Genomic DNA, 22346 nt, shown 5'->3' on the forward strand with positions numbered 1-22346 from the left:
ATTGACTATAAATACCAGTCCATTCTCTCAGATTTTCATACGATTTTCTGAGTTCTCCTCATTTCTTCTGCATTGTTTTAACTTCAAAGAAAGCAACAGTAAGTGTGATTTGCTACCGAACTTTGTGTTCGCTGAAATACTGGGGTTTGAAGTACCACTAAACCAGTGTGTAATTCATTCTATCTTGAGAGGAAATAATCCACAACCTTGGGTACTAAGAGGGGGTTAAATTCTTTAAGAAAATACGGTGAATTCAGTGGGCTCGGATTAACTTCTGTTTCGTTTATATTTCTGTTTATATGTTATTTTATTTTCTCCAAAATTATTTTACAAATACAGTTTACTAACAAAGACAAGAAGAACTTGAGGACCATATGGTTCAAACCCAACCCATCTGATCAGCCTATCACTCCAATTCTTTGCCAGAATAATTGGCTTTGGCTTGGTGCTATCATATCATATTCCTTCATCATTTTCTTGATTTCTTTGGGGGCTTTGAATAGATATTACATCTATCCAATTGATAAAAATACCAATGACATCTACTCTTATCCGATAAAGGCGGTGTTGAATATGCTTCTCATTTGCATTTCCATAGTCATCACAAGTACTGCAGCATTTGTGTGTAACAAGAGACGCAGTGGCATAGACGCCAAACAAATTCAGAACATGGAAAGTGCAACTCCAACGTCTTCACCTAATTCTTTGTTCTATAATGCATAGAGGTAAAATGGAGAGGTTGCCCCAACAATCACTTCTTCAGTCAACTAATCTCCATTTTGATGAAAGGCCTCCTTAAAAGTAAGTTCATCCAAAAAATATACTGAATAAAGTATCCCCAGATATCAATGGTCATATATCAAGTTTATATAGTAATATGAAAAATAGAATAATAACCTATTTTAATCAGTTAAATTAATCTAATGGCTGGCGTACAATTTTTTCTTTGCTTTTAGTGTCTGTAACTTAAATCCCAAGATCATTTAGCTATAGGATCAATCAAATTACCTAATTTTTACTAATTAATTGAACTACTGGAGACTCTTACCTGCTACAATTTGAACAACTCTCCTTTAAAAATCTTGTAAATTTGATGCAGGGATTCTTTTTGAGAGGAAAGAATCAAGTGTTGGAGTTCTAGTGTATGGTCCAAAGAAGATGAGACATGAAGTTGCAAACATTTGTTCCTCTAGTTTAGCTTCCAACCTTCATTTTGAGTCCATCAGCTTCAATTGGTGATTTCTCTTATAATTTCAACATAGTCCATAGAATGGCAAAATATTCATCCTTCCCTATCCTTGCCCCCACCCCTACACAAATCGAAAATAAGATAATTTTTGTTGTTATGGTTATGTTCATGTTGATTGAATTTTTCCAAGTGCTCCTGTAACATGTTCCTTTTATTGTGAAATGTAAAAAGTACTAATTTTCTGTTTTAATTGTTGTTCTAATTAATGGCCGGTATGATGAGATGTTCGCGTAAAGATATTAAACTTGAAGCAAGGAATTGAAGTCTATGAGTTTTAAAACAAACTCAAATCAATATATCATAATAATCAGATTAACGAATGAGTAGTGATATTTTGTATGTATTTAAAAAAATAATGAACCAATATATGAATATAAACACATTACTATTAGTTTGTCTATAGTCATTTATTATGTTGTTTTTAGAAAGACAAAAACAGAAATAGAATTAAGTGTAGCTAGTAGGACCAGTTTTGTGATAAAAATAAAAGGAAAAGGTCAAACGTGCTTGAACGGATTCGAACTCGCATCAGAGAAGTGAGAAACCTAGGTTCCACATGAGCAAAAAACCAAGAACAGAACTGAGTTCCCATCTAAATCTTTGAATTTTATACATCTAATAAATTTCTTAATACAAATACCGAATTTAAACAAAAATTATTGAGTTTCGAGGAATCCATACTCGATGATGTGGATCCGCCCCTGTTGGTTGATAAAATTAAAATAGGAAACTTAACAAAAATGAAAGAAATTTATGTTGTTGGATTTTTAGTTTTTGAAAGTTGCTAGAGGAATGTAGGCAGGAAATGAACAAAATAACATAACGTCTTAAGAATTTTGCTAAGAGTGTTCAAGAGTTTTAAAATTTAATATATAAAAAATGATTTTAACTTATACACACTACTATAATTTTTCAGCAATAAATATTTGGTTTGATTTGATTTGATTTATGGGGAAGAACATGATGCTGGTGGGCCATTCACATATTTTTTTGTTTATCAATAAAAACTTAACCATAATAATAATAGAGAACTAATAAAATAAAAAACATCTCATCCGTTAAAAATTAACAAGGACACATGTTAGTTATTCAAAGCTATATTGACATCTAATGGAGCAAATTGTAATGGAGCGGAGCCGCTCCCTTATTTTAACATGTTATAACTTCGACCGATGGTTCTTATATATTTTCTATTATAATAGTACATGTGATAAATAATATAATAGTGGTATATATAAAGTATAAAATACACAATTTTAAAGAATATGTATGGTATATTTTGTATGTTTACATGTATTATGATGTATATATATAATTTATATATGTGGTATAAAATACATATAAAAAAATATGCGGTATATTGATGGAAGGTGAGCAAAAAATTTACCATCCATGTTTTGTTAGTTTTAAGGGTATATGTGAACCAAAAATAAAATGTTAAAGGTATATACAACAACAATAACAACCCAGTAAAATCCCTCAAGTCAGATGGTTCGGACATGTACAGAGGAGAAGCCCAGATGCTCCAGTAAGGATGTGTGAGCGACTAGTTGTGGAGGGCACGAGAAGAGGTAGAGGGCGGCCTAAGAAGTATTGGGGAGAAGTGATCAGGCAGGATATGGCGAGGCTTCAAATTTTCGAGGACATGACACTTGATAGGAAGTTATGGAGGTCGAGTATTACGGTTGTAGGCTAGGAGGTAGCTGAGTCTTGCGTTACCTTGTACTGTTGTGAGCCTAGTCTGGTAGGGTTTTTGTCTGAAATAGCTAGGGGCATTGTCGTGTCTTACTATTTTCGCTTTTCGGTGCAAGACCTATTTACTAGACATCATTTTTGTTTTGCATTTTTCCTTCTGCATTTTATGTTCCTATTTTTCATATGATCTCGGTGGTGAAGCTAATATTCTCTCCTTTTTGTTTTTGTTTTTGTTTTTCTTATTATCTTGAGCCGAGGGTCTTCCGGAAACAGCCTTTCTACTCATTCGGGGTAGGGGTAAGGTCTGCGTATATTAGGAGCCAAAATAAAACGTTAAGGGTATTTTTAGACCAAAAGGTTAACGGAGGATATTTTTGAGCCATTTTCAATACGTTAGGGGTATTTTTGGCCCTTCCCCCTTTAAGATATAGTATTGTTAGACTTCAAAGTCGCATGATAGAGAAAGAAAGAAAACGAAGTTTCCTAATTGTCTCATAGGCTCTCGAAAATAAGTATAGACACCTTCATGACCATCAACAAGACTCTACTAGATATGTTCATGACTCGTGAGACTTCTGCAACCTAAACTCTAATATCTAGCTATCATGACCCAAAACACATTAATGGCCTAACGCGCCGGCCAAGCGAACCAACAATTTTGATTTAAAAAAAGTGCAAACCATCAAATGTTCAGGTGGTTTCGCAGTTTTCTTATTTTTTCCTAGCATATGAACCGATTTTTGTACTACCATATAGTCCTCAAATATCTCTGATTTGATCAAAATGATACCGTTGCCCCTACTGAAAAACCAACAGTAAATGATCCACGACACGAGCCAACCACGTTACTAGGAAATTATCTAGCGATTGTGAATTCGCCACGTCATCCAAATCCTACTCAGACCCCAATTCATCCACGGCAAACCTTATTCATCGACGAAAGAAAATTACAACCCCAAACTCCATTTTTAACATACCCAAACTACCCTTACCACATCCACCTATTTCCAGCCACAAACCCTCTCAATGGCGGTTAAAGCACCTATAAAATTACATGCCCATTTCCGTCATTTTATTTTCATTCACGTAACCCGAGAAAAACCCGAACCCTCCAATCATATATTCTTCTGAACAAAAAATTTCTCCCATTCCCCTTTGTCTGTAACAATTTATCCAATCTCTTCGTCTTTGGTTTTCCCTAGGTGACTTAACTCATTCAATGGCGACCGGTTTAATCCGACGAGCGATTTCTAGGGTCCACTCATCGCCGGCGGCGAAGCTAGTTGTCGCCCGAGCACACGCATCGGAGGCCAAAGCCCATCAATCAGAATCCAAGCAGCAGCCAAACATCAAGTCATTTCAAATTTACCGATGGAGTCCAGACAACCCAGGTAAACCCGAGCTCAAGGAATACAAAATCGATCTGAAAGAATGTGGCCCAATGGTCTTAGATGCTTTAATTAAAATCAAAAACGAAATCGACCCATCACTTACGTTTCGTAGATCCTGTAGAGAAGGGATCTGTGGGTCCTGTGCTATGAATATTGATGGTTGCAATGGACTTGCTTGTTTGACTAAGATCGATTCGGGTGCTGAATCGACGATTACGCCGTTGCCACATATGTTTGTGATTAAGGATCTGGTTGTGGATATGACTAATTTTTATAATCAGTACAAGTCTATTGAGCCTTGGTTGAAGAGGAAGACGGAGCCGCCGACCCCTGGGAAGGAGATACCGCAGAGTAAGAGTGATAGGGCAAAGTTGGATGGGATGTATGAGTGTATTCTGTGTGCTTGCTGTAGCACATCATGCCCTAGTTACTGGTGGAATCCTGAGTCTTATCTTGGTCCGGCTGCACTGCTTCACGCTAACCGGTAATATTCTTTTGATTCTTTGTTCCTCTGAATTTTTGTCTTCATGTCTAGGCTCTTTCTTGTTTGCCTTTACTCTCTGTTGATGCGCTGTATTTGGCTCAAATATGAAGTTAAAGATAGTTATAGCTAATAAAGATTGTAACTTGGTGGGTTCCTATCTGCCTAAGCCTTTGGGGTAGAGTTATTAGGTATTTGTGCTGATGGGATGTAACTTGTCCCCTTTTCTCGGTGGACTATTTGAGTTGTGCGCAAGCCAGCACCGACACCTCCATTGTTAAAAAAGAACTATAGATTATAACTAGGTGATTTCTTTCCATATGCCCTAGTTTTGGTGGGTGGAGTTATCCAATGAAATAGTAAGGGTTGCTCAAGTTGGCTTGGACACCATTGTCATAAAAAACAGGCTGACTACAGAACGTTTTACTCCCTCCATTTCAATTTTATGTGTGTTACTTTTTTTGGACTATTATAAAAAGATATTATCTTTCTATATTTAATAAGTTTTTAATTCCAACAATTCTATTTTACATGTAAGGGCACTCTTATAGGAGTGACATGACATGCTTAAGACCATAAAATTCAAATAGTATTTTTGGTATTGTTGTACACACCCTTAGTTTTAGGTCACAGGATTCAAAAGCTTTCTTTACATTCTTATATTTCATGTACAATTAAACTAAGACATAAAACAAAATAGAGTGAGTATTTGATTTAGAAAGTAGTGTTCCTTTTAGGTATGAAATGAATGAATCTCTTTTCTATGAGGCATATTTGGTAAAACACTATGCAACTTTTAGAAGTTTGATGGATCATATGCTGAAGGATCTTATTGTATGGTAAAACCATGCAACTTCCATGGATGTTCAGTCATTGGATCTTATTCTGAAGTATCTTATCATTAGACAATTTTGAAACATTGATTTTCTGAACTTCTAATACTTCTTATTTGGCAAGAGATTAGTTTAAATGGAGTAATGTGTTCAGTGAGCATTTAAATGAGTATCTCGGCTCTCATATTAGCTAGTAAGGTTCTAAGAAACTAGTAAGTGTTTAGAAGTCCTTTATTATTCTAAGTGTGGACAATTCTGTTGAGGATGGGAGATGTTGAAAGCATGTGCTGGCATGGGCGGATTTATAGGGTAGTTTATGGGGCACGTAAACCCATGGTCTCTCCGCCAAACTAGGTGTTTTATGTATGTATTTTCTTGAATTAGTCTAATATTATTTATTGGCAGCCATGCTCCACAAAGGTTGAATGGTGCAGGTGGTTGAATACTGAGTTATTTATCCAAAGGAACACAGATTGATTCACACTTAATACTTCTTTTCCTCCTTTTCTTAGTGGTGCACCCATGCTCTAGAAATCTTAGATCCACCAATGCAGGGCTTTTCGCCACTCAAAAAATGATGAAAAACTAATGAAGGGGCCTTTTCCTATTAAGTTCTTGAGGGGAATGTATTATGTCAAGTGTAATATTATGGGGAATGTTATTAAACCTTAGGCCAAACTCAAGCAATGCAATTTTATGATTTAAGCGTCCTGAGATGTACCATTCTTTACTTGGGCCATTTGCATGATGAGGGAATAACAGATTTGGATGTCTGCCATGTTGGTAGCCTTGATTCTGTTACTGTCTATAAGTAGTTCTACAACATTAACCCCACTGTCATTGGTGTGCCATATATGCTGCCTATTATTATCTTTACTGAAAAGTGTTTTTTTCTTCCCATACTTGCAATATATTTAACAGAGGTTTATGTCTTATTTTTGAAATGTAGATGGATTATGGATAGCCGTGATGAATATACTCAGGAGCGCCTGGACGCAGTTAATGATGAATTCAAGCTTTATCGCTGTCATACTATTCTGAACTGTTCTCGTGCTTGCCCAAAGGGATTGAATCCTGGGAAGCATATTCAGAATATCAAGCGTCTGGAGCTTGCATCTTGAGCCAGCAGTGACGTCGTTCCAAGCTCTTTTGCTAAGATTTGAATTTGAAGGACCAGTAGGAGGTTGTTTCTCAAAATAATATATGCACAGATTGTAATTTGCTCTGTGAGATCTTTTTTATACTTGAATTTAAGATGAAAGGTGCATCTCTCTTAAATATAATACAGTATCATTTTCAAGTACATTGCTCCATAATGCCTGAAATGTGTGTGTTTCCTTTTATAAGTTTTGTATAGACCTGGCTATATTTTTTCAAGGATGGTTGTTTGGGATGTCTATTGGTTGTTTTTCCTTGACGATGTTCAAAGTTAAGATGAGCATTAGATGTGGTATTAGGTAGTTGTCATACTTGGATCTGTATGATGTTGATGCAATTCAACTTCTATTGAGAGTAATTGAGAGTGTCTTACAAGTTTCTTTTCTTCTTTGGGTTTGCAGACGGGAGAAGGAAAGAGATGTAGGAAACTAACTCTCTTAACCTACTTATTGGCAGGGAAATTTTGCATTCGATTATGTTTATTTCTGAAGCCAAATTGAAAAAAATATTTTCCATGTGAAGTTCGTTTTACCTTGAGATTTAAAGATTGCAGTAATGTCTAAATTTTGATAGAACCAAGGTAAAGTCATTGAAAAATAGCTAGCGTTTGCAAAGTCATTGAAAAATAGCCATTATTTTGCTGCAACACGGAAAGTTCCAGCATAATATACTGGAGACCGGTGCACCTGTGTATGAACTTTTTGCGTGTTAGAGTTCCAATATAATTATACTGGAGTTCCAGCATAATTATACCGGTGCTCCAATCTCCAGTATATTATACTGGAACTTTCTGCGTGGTGGAGTTCCAGTATAATATACTGGAGTATTTTTTCGGATTTAGTGTTTTCTTTCAGATTTATCTTTACATGAAAAGTGGCTAAATTTCGATTACTTTTGAAACTGTGGCTATTTTTGAATGACCACTTGTAAATCTAGCTATTTTTTAATTTCTCCCGGAAGCAAGTGATATGGAGTAAAGAGTTTGGATTATTTGTGATGCTGAGATAAGTCTGTGAAGTGTGACGATTTGATTAAAAATTCGAGTGAATATTCAAAACTAGTACAAGGTATTTCATATATTTGCACAATATTCATATTATCTCCTAGATAACCATTGGCCATATACTGTAGTTTTTATCTTCACGAGGTTTGCTCGAGGAAAAGACTTAGAAAATCTCTTAACTATGCCTGTAGGATTATTTTTATCCTTTATCTATACTATTGAATATAAAATATCCCTTATCTTTGTAAAAGTGTACAATTTTAATCTACTCCGTAACAGAGTTTGCAAAACTAACGGATATCAGCATTTGTTTAGGTTAAAAATAACAGAGTTTTAACCCATCCAAACCCAATTAAAAATAACGAACTCTCTCTCTTTCTCTTCAACCGTCGACCCCTCTTCCCCCAAGAGTGAGCAGCTTCTTTCTTTGCTACTGCTGCCATACCACAAAGAAGTCCAATAGCTGCGCTTACTTCTTCCTTCAACCCTGAAAAGAGCATATGCATCCCGGGATTCTCTCCATCTCAGAAGTGGATTCCCCTGCAAGGGTACTTGAGTACGACTACGGCTATGAAAAGCTTATCGAAAGAGGAGGAAAGAGCGTAAACTCGACTCTAAAAGACTTTATAGAGCGTTTAGCGGCTGTGGTATCAGATGAAAAAGAAATTCGAACTGTCTATTTCCATAACTTTTCACGATACGATAGCATTATAGTAACGAGAGCTTTTACTTCTCAGATCGGCAAGTACTCCTTTGGATTCCCTATCATACTGGACCTCCTTTCTCCCAAAATTCCTACAAATCCCACCTCTATATAATGTTGAAGATAGGATCCCTATTCAGCGAGTCGTGAAAGGAAATCAAATTTCGATTGAAGAGAAATTGTTTCGAGCCCTAATTGAAGAAGTAAAATGCAGAGTGGAAGTTCATTAATGTTGCCATGAGTATTGATCTAGAGTGGAAGTTGGTAAGTTGTTGAGTAAGCTCACATAGTCGGAGTTTTTTGTTCAAATAATAATGCTAAATTCGAGATTTACTTTTAACCATGTTCCTCTGCCATTTTTGGTTCTGCAGAATTCAGCCGGGCTAACCGTTCTTGGAGGAGCGAGTGTGGCGTGTGCTAAAGCAGTTGAGTCGGATTCAAATAACTCGGCTTATGAGAATCACGTAACTGCTATGGCTAATGAAAATTTGGCCACAAGAATCATTGCATGTGTGCCGTCTTTGGTAGAAGCTGGTGCTTCTCCTAAGCTCACAATAAGGAGTTAGCAGCAGTTGTTCTGTTGCATTAAAGGCCAGATGAAGGTGGTATTAAGCTGAACAATATTAGTATTATTGTTTGATTAGCAGGTCTCAGGAGCTCTTCAGTTGCCTCTGTTATTGTAATTTTAGTCAATTCCATTTCTCTAGGCCTTTTTCCCCTTTTGTCCTGTATCATTTGCCCTTTACATAAGGTGCAGTATAGTTGATTGTCATTTTTATGAATTAAAAAATCAACCTGGACTTTGTATCTAGCTAATCGTCATTTTCAATTTGGTTCATTTAATTTGAGTTATATAGTTCATCTTCCATGTTAAGGATAAAAGGGACCACTCAATTAAGTTTTCGACATTCTTATCCCAGTCGCTAGTAGATTGTCGTATTATCTTGTCTCACCCTTTTCCTTTTATACATGGTTCTGAAGATGGAACTTGAAAAGTAACAGCACTGAGGTTCAACGAAAGGTATTTATTCTTTGGGGGCAGTGGAATTCAGTTAGATGCAAATTAAGATAGATTCGTTTTTCCCGGAAGGAACATCACATTCTATGCAACAAGAGATTTTATTAAGAAAGTTGAGCAATAACTAATCCCCTTTGTTCAATAGTTGATACTCTGAGAGAAGAAACTAGCAGTCTAGCAAATGATTGTATACTCATGTAAGTTACATAAAATATCACCCCTTCTGTATTTTCAAGATAATGAACTGACTTTTGAGTCGAATTCATTGGCCCAATGCAATATATTGGAAATTTAGAAAAAAGCGCGATCTTGATTATACCCAGCTTGGAGTCTAGTTGATTTTCAGTCTTCTAAAATGCTCCTGGAACCAGCGAGGGGACATTGTTATCATGGGAAGAACCCTGTGATCTTGAAATTCATTTATGTGCTCTTTACCTTGTATGGAAGAAAAAATAGCTCAGTACCAAACACGACTAGAGTGGATATGAAAATTTCTAAAAATATTCAGCACACTTACCATGGGAACAACGATGTCTTCCAAGAACCAGTATTTCTTGGAAGAAGGAAAATAAGTAAATGAATATGAAAAATTCTGCAAAAAGGAGAAATTCTGCTCCATTGCGAACCTAACCACGGACTGCAACTTAAAAATTTCTGCAATAAAAAAATTTCTGCAAATCTGAAAATTTTTGCAATAAGAAAAAATTTCTGCAATTTGTAATCAGTTCTAAAATTACATGATGCATTAAAGTATTGAAACATAGTTATAGCAATTTGCTCAAAACATGAACTACATATTGTATATGACTAGAAACAACAAAAAATATGACTAAACAGCATCCATGCTTCAAAATCTTCGACGATTCCTAAACAGCAGCAAATGTGACTAGAACAATGTCCACGACACAGCATCTAAGAATTCCAACAGTAGAATGTCTTCAATAGTAGTGAGAACTACCCTGTTCTACTTCTCCTGTTCTAACCTACAAAATACAGAAATATGGTTTAATGTGTAACATGTAAATGGAACTTATTTGAGTAGTTTTAACAGTTTCATATTCTATTCAGCTTCCCAAAAGAAAAAATAGCAGCAACCGTGAGTTAAATGCCATCCAAAAATAGCAGCAAAAGTAATTCAGAGAGCATCCAACTTTTACCTCATTTAATTCTCCTCTTCTAACCTACAAAATAGAGAAAACATGGTTTAACTTTTAACTTGTAAATAGAAAGGCGACTTAAAAATTACATCAGATTCAAATATTATACCGGCAATTTTTCAGGATGTGATGATGTAGTTGATTGCCACAAGACTGGTTCATTTAGGTAAGTTTCTGTCTCCACATAGCTAAACTTGCAAGTTCTCTTATTGTGACCAGGCTTATGACAAATGCTACATTCAATAGTTGTTTGCTTCCTCTTCATCCTTGTTCTGCTCGCTCCAGCTTCACCAAATACCTTTTTCCTCAATTTTTGCTTTCTTCCTCTCTTCTGTTTCACATTCTTTGGAGGCAAAGGAGGAATCTTACAAGATTTAGGCCACAACTGTGACCCATTAATTGGAAGAATAGCATATTCATAAATTCTCCTATATGTTTCCACCATGTAGTAGTCATCGACGTATTTAATTACCTCATCATTTTTAGCCCAAATTGCTGAAATGGCATGCTTGCAAGGATATCCTGTTATCGTCCACTTCCTACAACTACATGTTTTGTTATGTAGGTCCACTGCCCAATTATCATCCATGCTCTCTCCAAGGATTTCATAATTCCACTTATTTGATCTTTGAGGAATAAACGCAGCTGCTGCCGCCTCATTTTTGTGTAAAATATCCTTGATTCTAGGGCAAACATCACCCAAATTCCATTTTTCTCCTTTATCCCTGTTAGCTTGTATCCGAGCCATCAATATGTATCTTAATTTCTCTAACAATGTTATAATGGGCTTGTCTCGGGCCTCAAGTATCATGCTATTAAAGGATTCACACATGTTATTCAACAAGATATCACACTTAGCATTTGGATTGAAGTGAGATCTAGACCATTCACTTGGTGGTTTGTCATTTAACCAAGAAACAACATCTGCATCTAAATTTAAAAGGTCAGACATGCGATCATGAAAGAACTTCACCGTCGTAGACTTTGCAGCAGCCCAAAGTGCATTCCTTAAGGAGAAACCACTAAAGCAAGCCCTCCTAAAATTGCCATAGAGGTGTCTCACGCAGAATCTATGACTGACGAATGGCAACACATCGTTAAATGCTTCAAGAAGACCTTCAATAAAAAAAGATCATATTTTTTAGTAAGAGTTTCAAACTAAAATGTTGAAGCAAGCAAAACTTGAATATAAAAGCAACTCAAATCCAATAACCTGAATATAAATGCTTCAAGAAGACCTTTTTGCTTATCTGACATGAAAGTCCAACCACCATGATCATCAATATCCAAATCAATAGACAAGTAGTTCAAAAACCATGACCACGTATCCCGTGTTTCCTTTTCAACAACTGCATATGCGATTGGGAATATGTTATTATTAGCATCAAGCCCAACTGCTGTTAACAATTGAGTTCCATACATCGGGCCCTTTAACCAACAACCATCTACACCAACTATCTTTCTACAACCGGCCTTGAAGCCTTCCTTACAAGCAGCAAAGCATATATAAATTCTCTGAAATATATATGGCTTGTTAGCTATTTCATTTTCTGTTAATTTCACATGAATCGAACTACCTGGATTTGTCCTTTCAAGCTCATCGATGTAGTCCCACAACATAGCAAATTGATCTTTAATATCACCATCAAGCAACGCGATGGCCTTTCTTTTAGCCCTTCTAGCTTGAGGTAAACTAATATGAGCTTTAAGTTGCCGACTAATTGTATCTCTGAATTTAGAAACTTTCAGATCCCTGTTTGAACTGATGGTATCCAGATATCTCCTTGCAATAAAAGAAGATGTGATCGTCTTATTACGATGATACCAATTTTTACAACTATGCTCAGGGTTGTAAGTTTTTATTTGAAATCCCTTGTCCCTGTGCATTCTTGATGCCATAATTTTCCACTCACAAGTCGGATACATGCACTTACCTCTTATTCTTATCTTGTCATTTTTGCACCACTTGATATACTTTCCAGCTTGTATTTCGTGAGTTTCCACGGCATACTTAAACTCGTTTTTGTTTCCAAATGTATATTCAAGAGCAAGTACAGGATTCTTCTCATCAGTTTTAGGATTGTACTTAGGAAAATCAAAACTCTCATTGTCTGAATCACTATCCAAGCTTAAAGTGTCCGAAGAATTCACGCAATCAGAATCCCCTTCTTCATTTGACAACTTCTTTTGAACCTCGGCACTAAAACCTTCAACGCGTTGTTTTCCAGTAACTCCCTTATCAAGCATTGGATTGAAATCTGATAGTTCATTTTCAGAATCATCAAACTCGTCACTACTAGACGAGTTTGACGTTTCGACCAGTTTCTCAGTAATTCCAACATTTTGTTGCATATTTTCAATGTTGATTGTTTGATCTTCATTCTCAAGTTCTATCTCTGTCATTTCAAAGTAATAGTCCAGATGCTCAAAATATATCTCAACTATATTATCTTTGGGAATTGATTCGGCAATTCTGCTAGCTTCAACTTCAGTTGATACTAGTCTCAATATGTTACCAAACTTACCACATTTGTGCCAGAATATGACTGAATCATTGACGTAACCACAAATCTCGGCCATCTTCCTCAACTCTGTCATATTAAGATCTGTTGGTTTCACATAGTCAAAGTAGTCGACCACACCTCTAACATAGTGTTTAGTTGGCCGATGCTTCATCAAACCCCTATGATATACCTTAATGCTGAAACATGACGCCGCAATTACAGAGTCTGTCAAGAATAAAAACCATATTTTTAATAGGAGTTCAAACCAAAATACTTTGAAGCAAGCAGAACTGAATATAAAAGCAACTCAAAAAATAAACAAAGAAGTTCTAATTATACTTTTGTAAAGGCAAGCAGAAACAAAATTAAAAGCAACTTATAATCTAACAAGATTTAGTTTCCTATGTAGAAATAAGATTAAAAAAATATAAAGTACCCAAATATAGCCTACTTTGATACGAATTAACAAACAAAAACAAGAATCAGGGTAAAAACTTATAAAGCAAAGATTCTGAAAATTAGTTGGTAAAAATAGATTCTCACCATAAGATGGGCTTGCTTCTATTGCACAGTTCCTCTTGATGTACATGGATGGTGATGGAGAATAAAGATAGACAATGGAAGAGTTTTAATTTTAGAAGAATGATTCTGGCGCCAAAGCAAAGTGAAGAACAATGTTGGCGCCAAAGCAAAGAGAAGGAACTAGGGATTTTCCCTTCTCCCGCATTGTTTTCTGTTTTTAGTTTAACAGCGTTTATTTTAACTCTATTTAAGATTTTTCAGTTAGTTTTTTAACCTTTGTTAAGGGCTAGACTATATTTGTCCACTTTTACAAAGATAAGGGATATTTTACATTTAGTAATACAGATAAGGGACAAAAATACTCTCATAGGCATATTTAAAGGACTACCTAAGTCTTTTCCTCAGGTTTGCTCAAACTCCTAAACTAGAATATTAATATAGAGATCCTATTCCTATATAATTAGAACCAATATCAGATGCTATGTTGTGTAAGAAGAAGAATGAAGTTGTTAGTAGTAGCTAGCTTTCTGGTGTATATGGTGATTATTCAGAATATGAGTAAAGTTGGAACAAGCACTCGCCTTCCCTTTCTAATAAATCCTAAAACTGTGGAACCCTATCAATACATCACAGTAACAGGTTACTCAAAACAACCCATTTCTGCATTACAATCCTTTCATATTTTACCATTAGGTGGATAATAAACTAACAATCTTGCAACATTTTTCTTCTACTAATAGGTTGTAACAACAACTGCGACATAGCCTGTTGCTATTGTGATATCACAAAGCAGCCACCTCTCTGCGTCCAGTGCTGAGGGCATTCGTCTGTCATTCCAATTCATTGGCAATTGGGATTCTTTTGTTAGAGAGCATGAAGCACTTGAAGCTGGGCCTTGCTTGGCAGCATAATCTAGACCAAGAGGCAAGACTTGTCCGATTGTAAACTTCAAAATCGTTAAATGAGGAGGCATTATGGATTTCAAATCTGTTTCTCAAAATATAAGAAAGAAAGTCATAAAATCGCTTAATATCCATACAAGGACCAGCTACTCCAACCTTCATCACAATATAATAGGCATTACGCTATCTCATACCTTCGAAAAACAGAGAAAAAAAGACTGGGACTTTCGAGCTAAATTATGCTTGCTCCTCAAAATTGAAGGGTAGTCCAAGTTCAAAGAAGAGTATTTGATTTCAGAGTAGGCTCATTATTCATAAAAATCTGGTAATTTCCAGCAGGCCACCTTTAGTCCTTGTAAAAGCAGCAAGTTTGATACAACTCACTCACATATTGACTTCACCTCATTGGCCACTTCCAACTTTTTGAGTTCATAGGAAATGCTATTGGTATTGAGCTGAAGTACTAAAGAGACACAATAAGGTAAAACTCACAAAATGAGTACCATATCTATACTCTCCTCGTAAGTCCAAGAAACACCACAGCTGAAGCAATCTGAACTTATAAATCTGCAATATCAACATCATGGCCGCCTTCAACGAGATCCCAACTGTCAACCTGGAAAAAGCCAAAGAAAAGTCAGCACTTAAACTTGAGGAACAACTCTGGGTAAATGATGGACCACAGTCCAGGCGGTTAATGTATTTTAGGATACACGAGTCCTAGAAAAGATAATGAAGGAAAATTGACTGTAGTACAAACCTGCAAATCTTCCTCGAGCCTAATCAACTCAATAGCCTCTTCAATCCCCAATCTACCACGGAAAAGTCCAAGTGCAATGACTAGCGAATGTGCAGCTGAAGCAATTGCATCAATTGTCGCTAATTCACAATCATCCATTTTCTTGAGAAGGCTTTCAATGGCACTAACAAGACCATCGTCTTGCTTGCCACCAAAAAAACTGGTATATACGGCTGTCTTGAAGCCAAATTCTGACTCTACCCACTTAAGAAGAGGATCGATTTTCTCCACTTGACGCTCTGTGAATTTCAAATTGTCAGATTAATATGCAAAAAGTACTAATATTATGAAACCCAAATGAATTGCCAACACAAACAACAGAGAATTGTAGGCCTGCCGGTAAGCATTTAGCATACTACAAGAGCGGATCACATTTATGCTCAGAATCTGGAGACAACTCTTCAAGATCTCGTGATAATACACAGTGCAAAAAATAATTAATTGTAGGTGCTTTACAGCTAGCCAAATAGATGGAACTTTTGAGCGCTAAGCTTATCCCTAAAGAAGGACCTAACAATATTACAAGATCCTAGGATCACTTTAATATGTAATATGCTCCACTAAATACTACAGTAGTTTGTTTTAGTTCGTCCCAGGAATCAAAAAGGGACTTCACGGTTTTCAAATACAACAAGGGACTAGAATAGACGGTTATCATCACGGGTGCTGATACTTGTGCTCCGAGAAGTTAGTTCTTGTGGTCCGTCAACACCGAAATACAGCACGCCTTTTACCAACATTGAAAAGTACACGGCAATCAAATTATGTTTTATTCGTTATCTGTTTTGGGACCAGTGTCACAACCCAAAACCATCAATTCCTCCTCCAATATGAAAGCTGTGGTGAAATCCCATACCCCCCCCCCCAACCACCCCCACCCCCAACAACAACAATCAAATCCCTAGTCCCTCTCCTCCTTCTCCTTCGTTACAGCCCTTCCCTCGGCACCTTTCCACACCTCTGACCAATGGATCCTATTAGGTCTCCATTCTTTGCACATTAGACTCAGATCCTTTTAAAGTCAAAATGGCATTGGAGCACAACCCTAGTCCAACCGTGTCAAGTCCGACTAGTTTCTCCTCACACAACCCTGTACCTCCTCTGGGTAAAAGTCTCACACGCTGACGCTAGCACCCATTGCCCCATCACAAGTTTTTTCTTCGGTTGATTGAAATCAAACCTTGAAGATAGTTCCTTCTCTAACAAGGAAATAGTGTGGTTTCTGGGACCACCAATATACTGCTAAGTGAATCTCTAAGGTACTGTTATATAGAAGCCAGCTAGATTTTTTGCAAGCTTAAATGCTATATACTCATTGCATCTTCTTGATGCCTTTTATTAATCCACTTACTTTATCACAAACAAAAAAAAAGAAGAAATCTCCAAGGTACAGTGGGAAGTTCACATGTAAACAGAGTGGAGGAACAAATTTCCAGAGCACAAAAATCAGCGGTGTGTAATCATTTCTGTCATGTCCTCCAAAATTTGAAACAAATCTAATATGAGGCAGCAGAATTGTTTTTTCACAAAATGCTCGTAAGATACTTTGCAATAATATAACATCAAATCCTTGATGGGGAAAAAATAAATTAACTAGTGACCATTTAATCTCATGAGGCATGAAGTCTGAGATGTTTCTTGACGAAGATAGGCAGACAGAGAGCCTTGTCAAGATGCAACTGTTAGTCTGTTAGTAGCGCAATCAGAAAAATTCACACAGAGAAAGAAACACTCCCTCCTTCCAAACTCGAAGTAAACTAGCTAACAGATGTATATGTATATTATACTGTTCTTAATTTAAAAAAATGAGGACAGTTGGGAAACAGCGAACTATTGAAATTGTATCAGACCACTACTTTTTGCCACGTTATTGAAACAAAATCTTTTCATCAGAAATTGACCAGACAAGTAAAAGTTCAGACCTAAGTTTGCTCCTAAAGACATATGTTAGGAACAGCGAAAAGTAAAATATAGAGAGCACATTCTGAAAACAGATAAAAATTATACTTTGCAACTTGCAAAATACCACGAACTCCGCTTGTCAGATCATTATCCCCAGTAGCACGACAGACTACTAAATCTTGAGGGAATTTCTTCATCAAATGATCACTAATCTTTTGACGCGTCAGTGGAACTCTTTCTAGTGCAGTACATGAAAGTTTCATCAGTGGCATAGTAAAGGGTCTGATTCTATCTGCTTCCTACCGTTAAAAGACATTTCAGGACTAGGGTAGCAAAAACACACAACTTACAACTTAAACATCAAGTTAAATGGAAGTAGCAAATTTCCCTTGAAACAACATAAATGGTATCAATGTATACACACACAAAAACACGTGAATAACAAAACAATCAACCCCACAAAAAATTTACAAAAGAATTTCCCAATTACTTCCAGTTTATATACACTGTGAATTTTATCTACAGGTAAACTTCCTTTAAAAATAGGATCTTTAATCATGAAAACAAGACAGGTTAAATGCTCCAACAGGTAGATGGGATAAAAATTTCTTTACACTGACATTGTATATAACTTGAACTCTTCCAAAATATGCTAATGAACCAAAATGCATATGTGAGAAAATCGGGAGAAATGAGAAATAGGGCACCTGGTATTCCCATTCAGCAGCAATAGCTTTAGCAAGAGCTAACGTTGGGCATTTGAGTGGCCGCTTAGAAGGGGTTTTAAGGGTACGATAATCAAGCATAACACTCCAACCAATTCCATCATCAGCTTCTGTAGTTGTTACTTTCTTGTAAAACCTCTTCCCCACAATTGATCCAGTCATGAATGACATAGGCATAGACACAGATGCAGAATCTTGTGATGAAGTCTTTTTTGGACCCTTTATGATAATATTATCATTGGTTGTTGAAGAATTTGGATCTTCACCGTAAAAAGTGAAGGAGGAAGAAGATGGGTCATCTGATGATTCGGCTTGTGCTGAAGTTGCTAAATTACGGAAAATACGGGTTTGAGTAGCGGTTAGGGTTCTAAGGAAGGAAAAGTTTGATGCTTTGCGACTTCTTTTTACGATATCAGCAGCCATAGCTTTGACCGAAGAGGAAGCTGTAGAGAGTTGATCGGTGCACCTGAAGAAGATGCTGTATTTTGCTGCTGCCCATTCTGCTTTGGGCCTAGGCCAATTTATTCTTACATGAAGCAAGCAGGCCTCAATTAAGCAAGTAGGCTCCCTCCTAGAGCCGCCAGAGGCCGATGACGTTCACGTGGTGCAGCCGGAGCACCTGCACGAGCTGCCATAGAGGAGCCACTAGTAGCTCTAGTCGGAGCGCAGGCACCTGAGACGCCCACTACACACCAGCTCTTTAGGAGACCCTTGCACAGTTCCTGAGCATGTACAGTACTCTAGCTCAGGCAGGGTTGATTCCCCTTACTCCTGTCACATCTCAGGCCGGGGGAGGAGCACAGACTCCCGCCGCCCGCACCCCAGAGCAACGGGTTCAGGTCGATCAGATTCCAGAGGTTATACCGGTGCCACTTGTAGCCCCAAATTAGCCCGAGGGTAGGGTAGCAGTTTCTAAGGAGGAGCAGCATAGGCTCGAGAGGTACAAGAAGTACCACCCTCCTACTTTCAATGGTTTGGCGACAGAGGACGCCTAGGGTTTTCTGGAGGAGTGCCACCGTATCCTCTGTACTATGGGCATAGCAGAGTCGAGTGGGGTTTCTTTCACTGCGTTCTAGCTTAGAGGAGCATCCTATAAGTGGTGGCGTGCTTATGAGTTGGACAGTCCGGATGAGGCAGCTTCACTTACATGGACTCAATTCTCGGATATGTTTTTGAGGGAGTATGTTCCCCAGAGCCTCAGAGATGCATGGCGCGCGGAGTTTGAGCAGTTGCGCTAGGGTGCTATGATTGTGTCAGAGTATGCAGTTCGTTTCAGTGATTTGGCTAGACATGCACCGTCCTTGGTTGCTGCAGTTCGAGAGAGGGTCTGCCGGTTTGTCGAGGGGCTCCATCCCAGCATCAGGACTAGCATGGCGCGAGAGTTGGAGATTGATATTTCGTACCGGCAAGTTATGAGTATTGCTAGGAGAGTGGAGGGTAGGGCAGCAGTTTCTGGGGAGGAGCAGCTCAGGCTCGAGAGGTGCAAGAAGTACCACCCTCCCACTTTCAGTGGCTTGGCGTCAGAGGATGTCTAGGGTTTTCTTGAGGAGTGCCACTGTATCCTTCGTACTACAGGTGTAGCGGAGTCGAGTGGGGTTTCTTTCACTACGTTCCAGCTTAGAGGAGTGGCCTATTAGTGGTGGCGTGCTTATGAGTTGGGTAGTCCGGCCGAGGCAGCTTCACTTACTTGGACTCAGTTCTTGGATATGTTCTTGAGGGAGTATGTTCCCCAGGTCTCAGGGATGCTTGGCGCGCAGAGTTTGAGCAGTTGCGCCAGAGTTCTATGACTGTGTCAGAGTATGCGGTTCGTTTCAGTGATCTGGCTAGACATGCACCAACCTTGGTTGCTTCAGTTCGAGAGAGGGTCTATCGGTTTATCGAGGGACTCCATCCCAGTATTAGGATTAGCATGGCTCGGGAGTTGGAGATGGATATTGCATACACACAGGTTGTGGTGATTGCTAGGAGAGTGGAGGGTATGCTTGCTCGAGAGAGAGAGGAGAGGGAGGTCAAAAGGTCTCGAGAGTCTGGCACTTATACTGGTACTCGTGCTCCAGCTACAGTTCGATATGGTAGGGGCTATATGAGTGCCATGTTCATTTAGCTCTTCCAGCCGCCAGTGGTATTCCGACTACTCCTAGGCCCTAGGAGCCTTATTATGCACCGTCAGTATCTAGTGTACCTCCTGCACGGGGTGCTTTCAGCAGTCACCGATCCAGCCACAGTAGCCACGCTCTCCGAGAGCTTGTTTCGAGTGTGGCGACACTCGCCATATGGTGAGGGATTGCCCCAGACTTAAGAGGGGTGCACCTCTACAGACTTCTCAGGCACCGCGTGCTCCACCGGGTCCTCAGGCTATAATTACAGCACCAGCTACTACTCCACTTGCTCAGCCAACTCGAGGTGGAGGTCGGGGAGGTAGAGGTCGCCCTAGAGGGGGAGGCCAAGCCAGATACTATGCTCTTCCTGCTCGTACAGAGGCAGTTGCTTCCGACTCTGTCATTGTAGGTATTATTCCAGTCTGTCATAGAGACGCGTCGGTATTATTTGATCCAGGCTCCACTTATTATTATTATGTGTCATCTTATTTTGCTTCGTGTTTGGGCGTATCCCGTGATTCTATGAGTGCTCCTGTTTATGTGTCTACACCTGTGGGAGATTCTATTATTGTTGACCGTGTGTATCGGTCTTGTTAAATTTTAGTCTTTTATTATTATACTGCGATATTTTTGTGCTGCCATATTTAATATATATATATATATATATATATATATATATATATATATATATATATATATATATATGACCTCGTCACTACTCGACCGAGGTTAGGCTTGGCACTTAATGGGTACCGTTGTGGTATACGCATGCTACTCTTTTGCACATGTTTTTGTGTGCAGATCCAGGTACCTCCTACCAGCCTCGCTTTCAGTTGCATACTTGTTGTTGCTCTGGAGACTTCAAGGTACATCTGCCCGCGTCCGCAGACCTCGGAGTCCCCCTCTATCTCTTTTGTGTTCTTCTTCCTTATTTCTTCTAGATACTGATATATAGAACATTTAGAAAAATCTTAGAAGCTTGTGACTTATGGTGTTCCGGGTCTTGGGGAGGATTTTGTGTATATTTAAGAGTTGATTACTGTATATGCCGAGCGACATCTCTATCGTTTATTTAAATTATCTGTTGTTGTTAGTTGTTAAGGTTTTTGCTTCATTGTTGGTTATTTCCCAAATGTTAGGCTTACCTAGTCGTAGAGACTAGGTGCCGTCACGACATATCACGCAGGGAGGATTTGGGTCGTGACAGTGGCGCGCAACCCGATCCTACCATACAATATCAATATCATAACAATAAACAAAATATGTTGTGGCGCGCAACCCGATCCCACCGTACAACATTAATATCATAATTCACCCTTATTTCACCTGTTGCGGCGTGCAACTCTATCCCACCGTATAATAACAATATCACAATATAAATATCTTCCTTTATTTTACCACCTCCTTTATTTCACCTGCTGCGGCGTGCAATCTGATCCCCCGTACAATAATTTAAATCAACATCAACAATTCAATAACTCCATTTACAAGGATTTCTACAATCAAGGGTTTCAGTATACGGCAACAAAGGAACCACGTAAAAACCGAAGGAATATATCAACTTTATAAAAATGGCAGGACAGGTAAGATACGTGATAACTAGGTACGCAATCACAACAATTAGGACACGTGGCAGATAAGCACAAGGGCATGGAAGAGATTCAACAATTAAGAGGTATCACGATAATAAGGAAGGCAATGACTTCAATTAATGCTATAAGGGCCAATTAACGAGTAAGAAGTACAATAGGTGCTAACAACGTCGAATAGAGCTTATAAGAGTAGACTTACAACGAGATATCACATGTTATGACAATTCATTTAAAGGCATAGCAAGTCACTAGAGAATCTAAACCGGTCAAATACCACGTATAAGTTGTGTACTGATCGAGGCCGACCCTGCACTACTATTGAGTAGCGAGAGTGGTCGAAGCAGCTTTTACCCGATTAAGGTCGGGATCGAGGCCGACCCTGCACTACTATTTGCTCCAAATTGCACTTATACACATTGTTGGTTTTGATTATGATTCTAATTTTATAAAACTACAATGCTCAATTAAACTAAAATAAGCTAGGGTTAAACTATTGCGAGTTGTTCAAATGATTAAAAGGCACTAGGGTAGTGACTTTCGCCTAGGTGGTCAATTGACGGATTCTTGAGTCTAAAGCTAGGTTGTCACATTTGGGGAGTATGATATAACCATT

The 22346-nt window shown here is 38.2% G+C and overlaps 3 protein-coding genes and 1 long non-coding RNA gene across 8 annotated transcripts; 2 read left to right on the plus strand and 2 right to left on the minus strand.

The window, feature by feature from the left end:
• On the plus strand, positions 438 to 1403 carry LOC109240993. Its single transcript, XR_002070171.1, has 2 exons — positions 438 to 801; positions 1100 to 1403. It is a non-coding gene; the product is annotated as an uncharacterized LOC109240993 (long non-coding RNA).
• Positions 4021 to 7046, plus strand: LOC109226550 (succinate dehydrogenase [ubiquinone] iron-sulfur subunit 2, mitochondrial-like). Its single transcript, XM_019391339.1, has 2 exons — positions 4021 to 4819; positions 6599 to 7046. The coding sequence occupies exons 1-2, from the start codon at positions 4164 to 4166 to the stop codon at positions 6768 to 6770; spliced, it is 828 nt and encodes a 275-aa protein (XP_019246884.1). The 5' UTR covers positions 4021 to 4163; the 3' UTR covers positions 6771 to 7046.
• On the minus strand, positions 9614 to 12586 carry LOC109226558. 2 transcript variants are annotated; one of them, XM_019391351.1, is made up of 5 exons: positions 11927 to 12586; positions 10798 to 11804; positions 10689 to 10712; positions 10049 to 10185; positions 9614 to 9966 (listed from the first exon to the last, which is right to left on the minus strand). In XM_019391351.1, the coding sequence occupies exons 1-5, from the start codon at positions 12573 to 12575 to the stop codon at positions 9963 to 9965; spliced, it is 1821 nt and encodes a 606-aa protein (XP_019246896.1). In that variant the 5' UTR covers positions 12576 to 12586; the 3' UTR covers positions 9614 to 9962. The 2 variants fall into 2 exon arrangements, with proteins under 2 accessions (XP_019246896.1, XP_019246903.1); XM_019391358.1 differs by lacking the exons at positions 9614 to 9966; positions 10049 to 10185 and adding an exon at positions 10227 to 10514.
• LOC109226572 lies at positions 13007 to 18603 on the minus strand. 4 transcript variants are annotated; one of them, XR_002068083.1, is made up of 4 exons: positions 18025 to 18603; positions 15377 to 15654; positions 13214 to 15232; positions 13007 to 13084 (listed from the first exon to the last, which is right to left on the minus strand). XR_002068083.1 is itself a non-coding variant. In XM_019391373.1 (3 exons), exons 1-3 carry the CDS (start codon positions 18035 to 18037, stop codon positions 15176 to 15178), a joined length of 348 nt encoding a protein of 115 aa, XP_019246918.1. In that variant the 5' UTR covers positions 18038 to 18558; the 3' UTR covers positions 13095 to 15175. The 4 variants fall into 4 exon arrangements, 1 of the variants encoding a protein (XP_019246918.1); XR_002068082.1 differs by lacking the exon at positions 13007 to 13084 and having other exon boundaries at positions 13095 to 13417; positions 13736 to 15232; positions 18025 to 18577; XR_002068081.1 differs by lacking the exon at positions 13007 to 13084 and having other exon boundaries at positions 13095 to 13417; positions 15120 to 15232; positions 18025 to 18558.

Source organism: Nicotiana attenuata, chromosome 1 (assembly GCF_001879085.1).
Source record: "Nicotiana attenuata strain UT chromosome 1, NIATTr2, whole genome shotgun sequence".
Classification (NCBI taxonomy): Eukaryota; Viridiplantae; Streptophyta; class Magnoliopsida; order Solanales; family Solanaceae; genus Nicotiana; species Nicotiana attenuata.

What these genes read in the sequence shown, in the direction of transcription:
- LOC109226558 (XM_019391351.1), bottom strand. Translation starts at nt 12,575, where the DNA reads ATGCACAGGGACAAGGGATTTCAAATAAAAACTTACAACCCTGAGCAT. An exon ending in CATGTCAGATAAGCAAAAAG is followed by an intron (nt 11,805 to 11,926) that starts GTCTTCTTGAAG and finishes TTTTTATTGAAG; the next exon opens with GTCTTCTTGAAGCATTTAAC. An exon ending in GAAGAGGAGAATTAAATGAG is followed by an intron (nt 10,186 to 10,688) that starts GTAAAAGTTGGA and finishes TTTTTATTGCAG; the next exon opens with AAATTTTTAAGTTGCAGTCC.
- LOC109226550 (XM_019391339.1), top strand. Translation starts at nt 4,164, where the DNA reads ATGGCGACCGGTTTAATCCGACGAGCGATTTCTAGGGTCCACTCATCG. An exon ending in GCACTGCTTCACGCTAACCG is followed by an intron (nt 4,820 to 6,598) that starts GTAATATTCTTT and finishes TTTGAAATGTAG; the next exon opens with ATGGATTATGGATAGCCGTG.
- LOC109226572 (XM_019391373.1), bottom strand. An exon ending in GGCTCGAGGAAGATTTGCAG is followed by an intron (nt 15,233 to 15,376) that starts GTTTGTACTACA and finishes GGCTTTTTCCAG; the next exon opens with GTTGACAGTTGGGATCTCGT.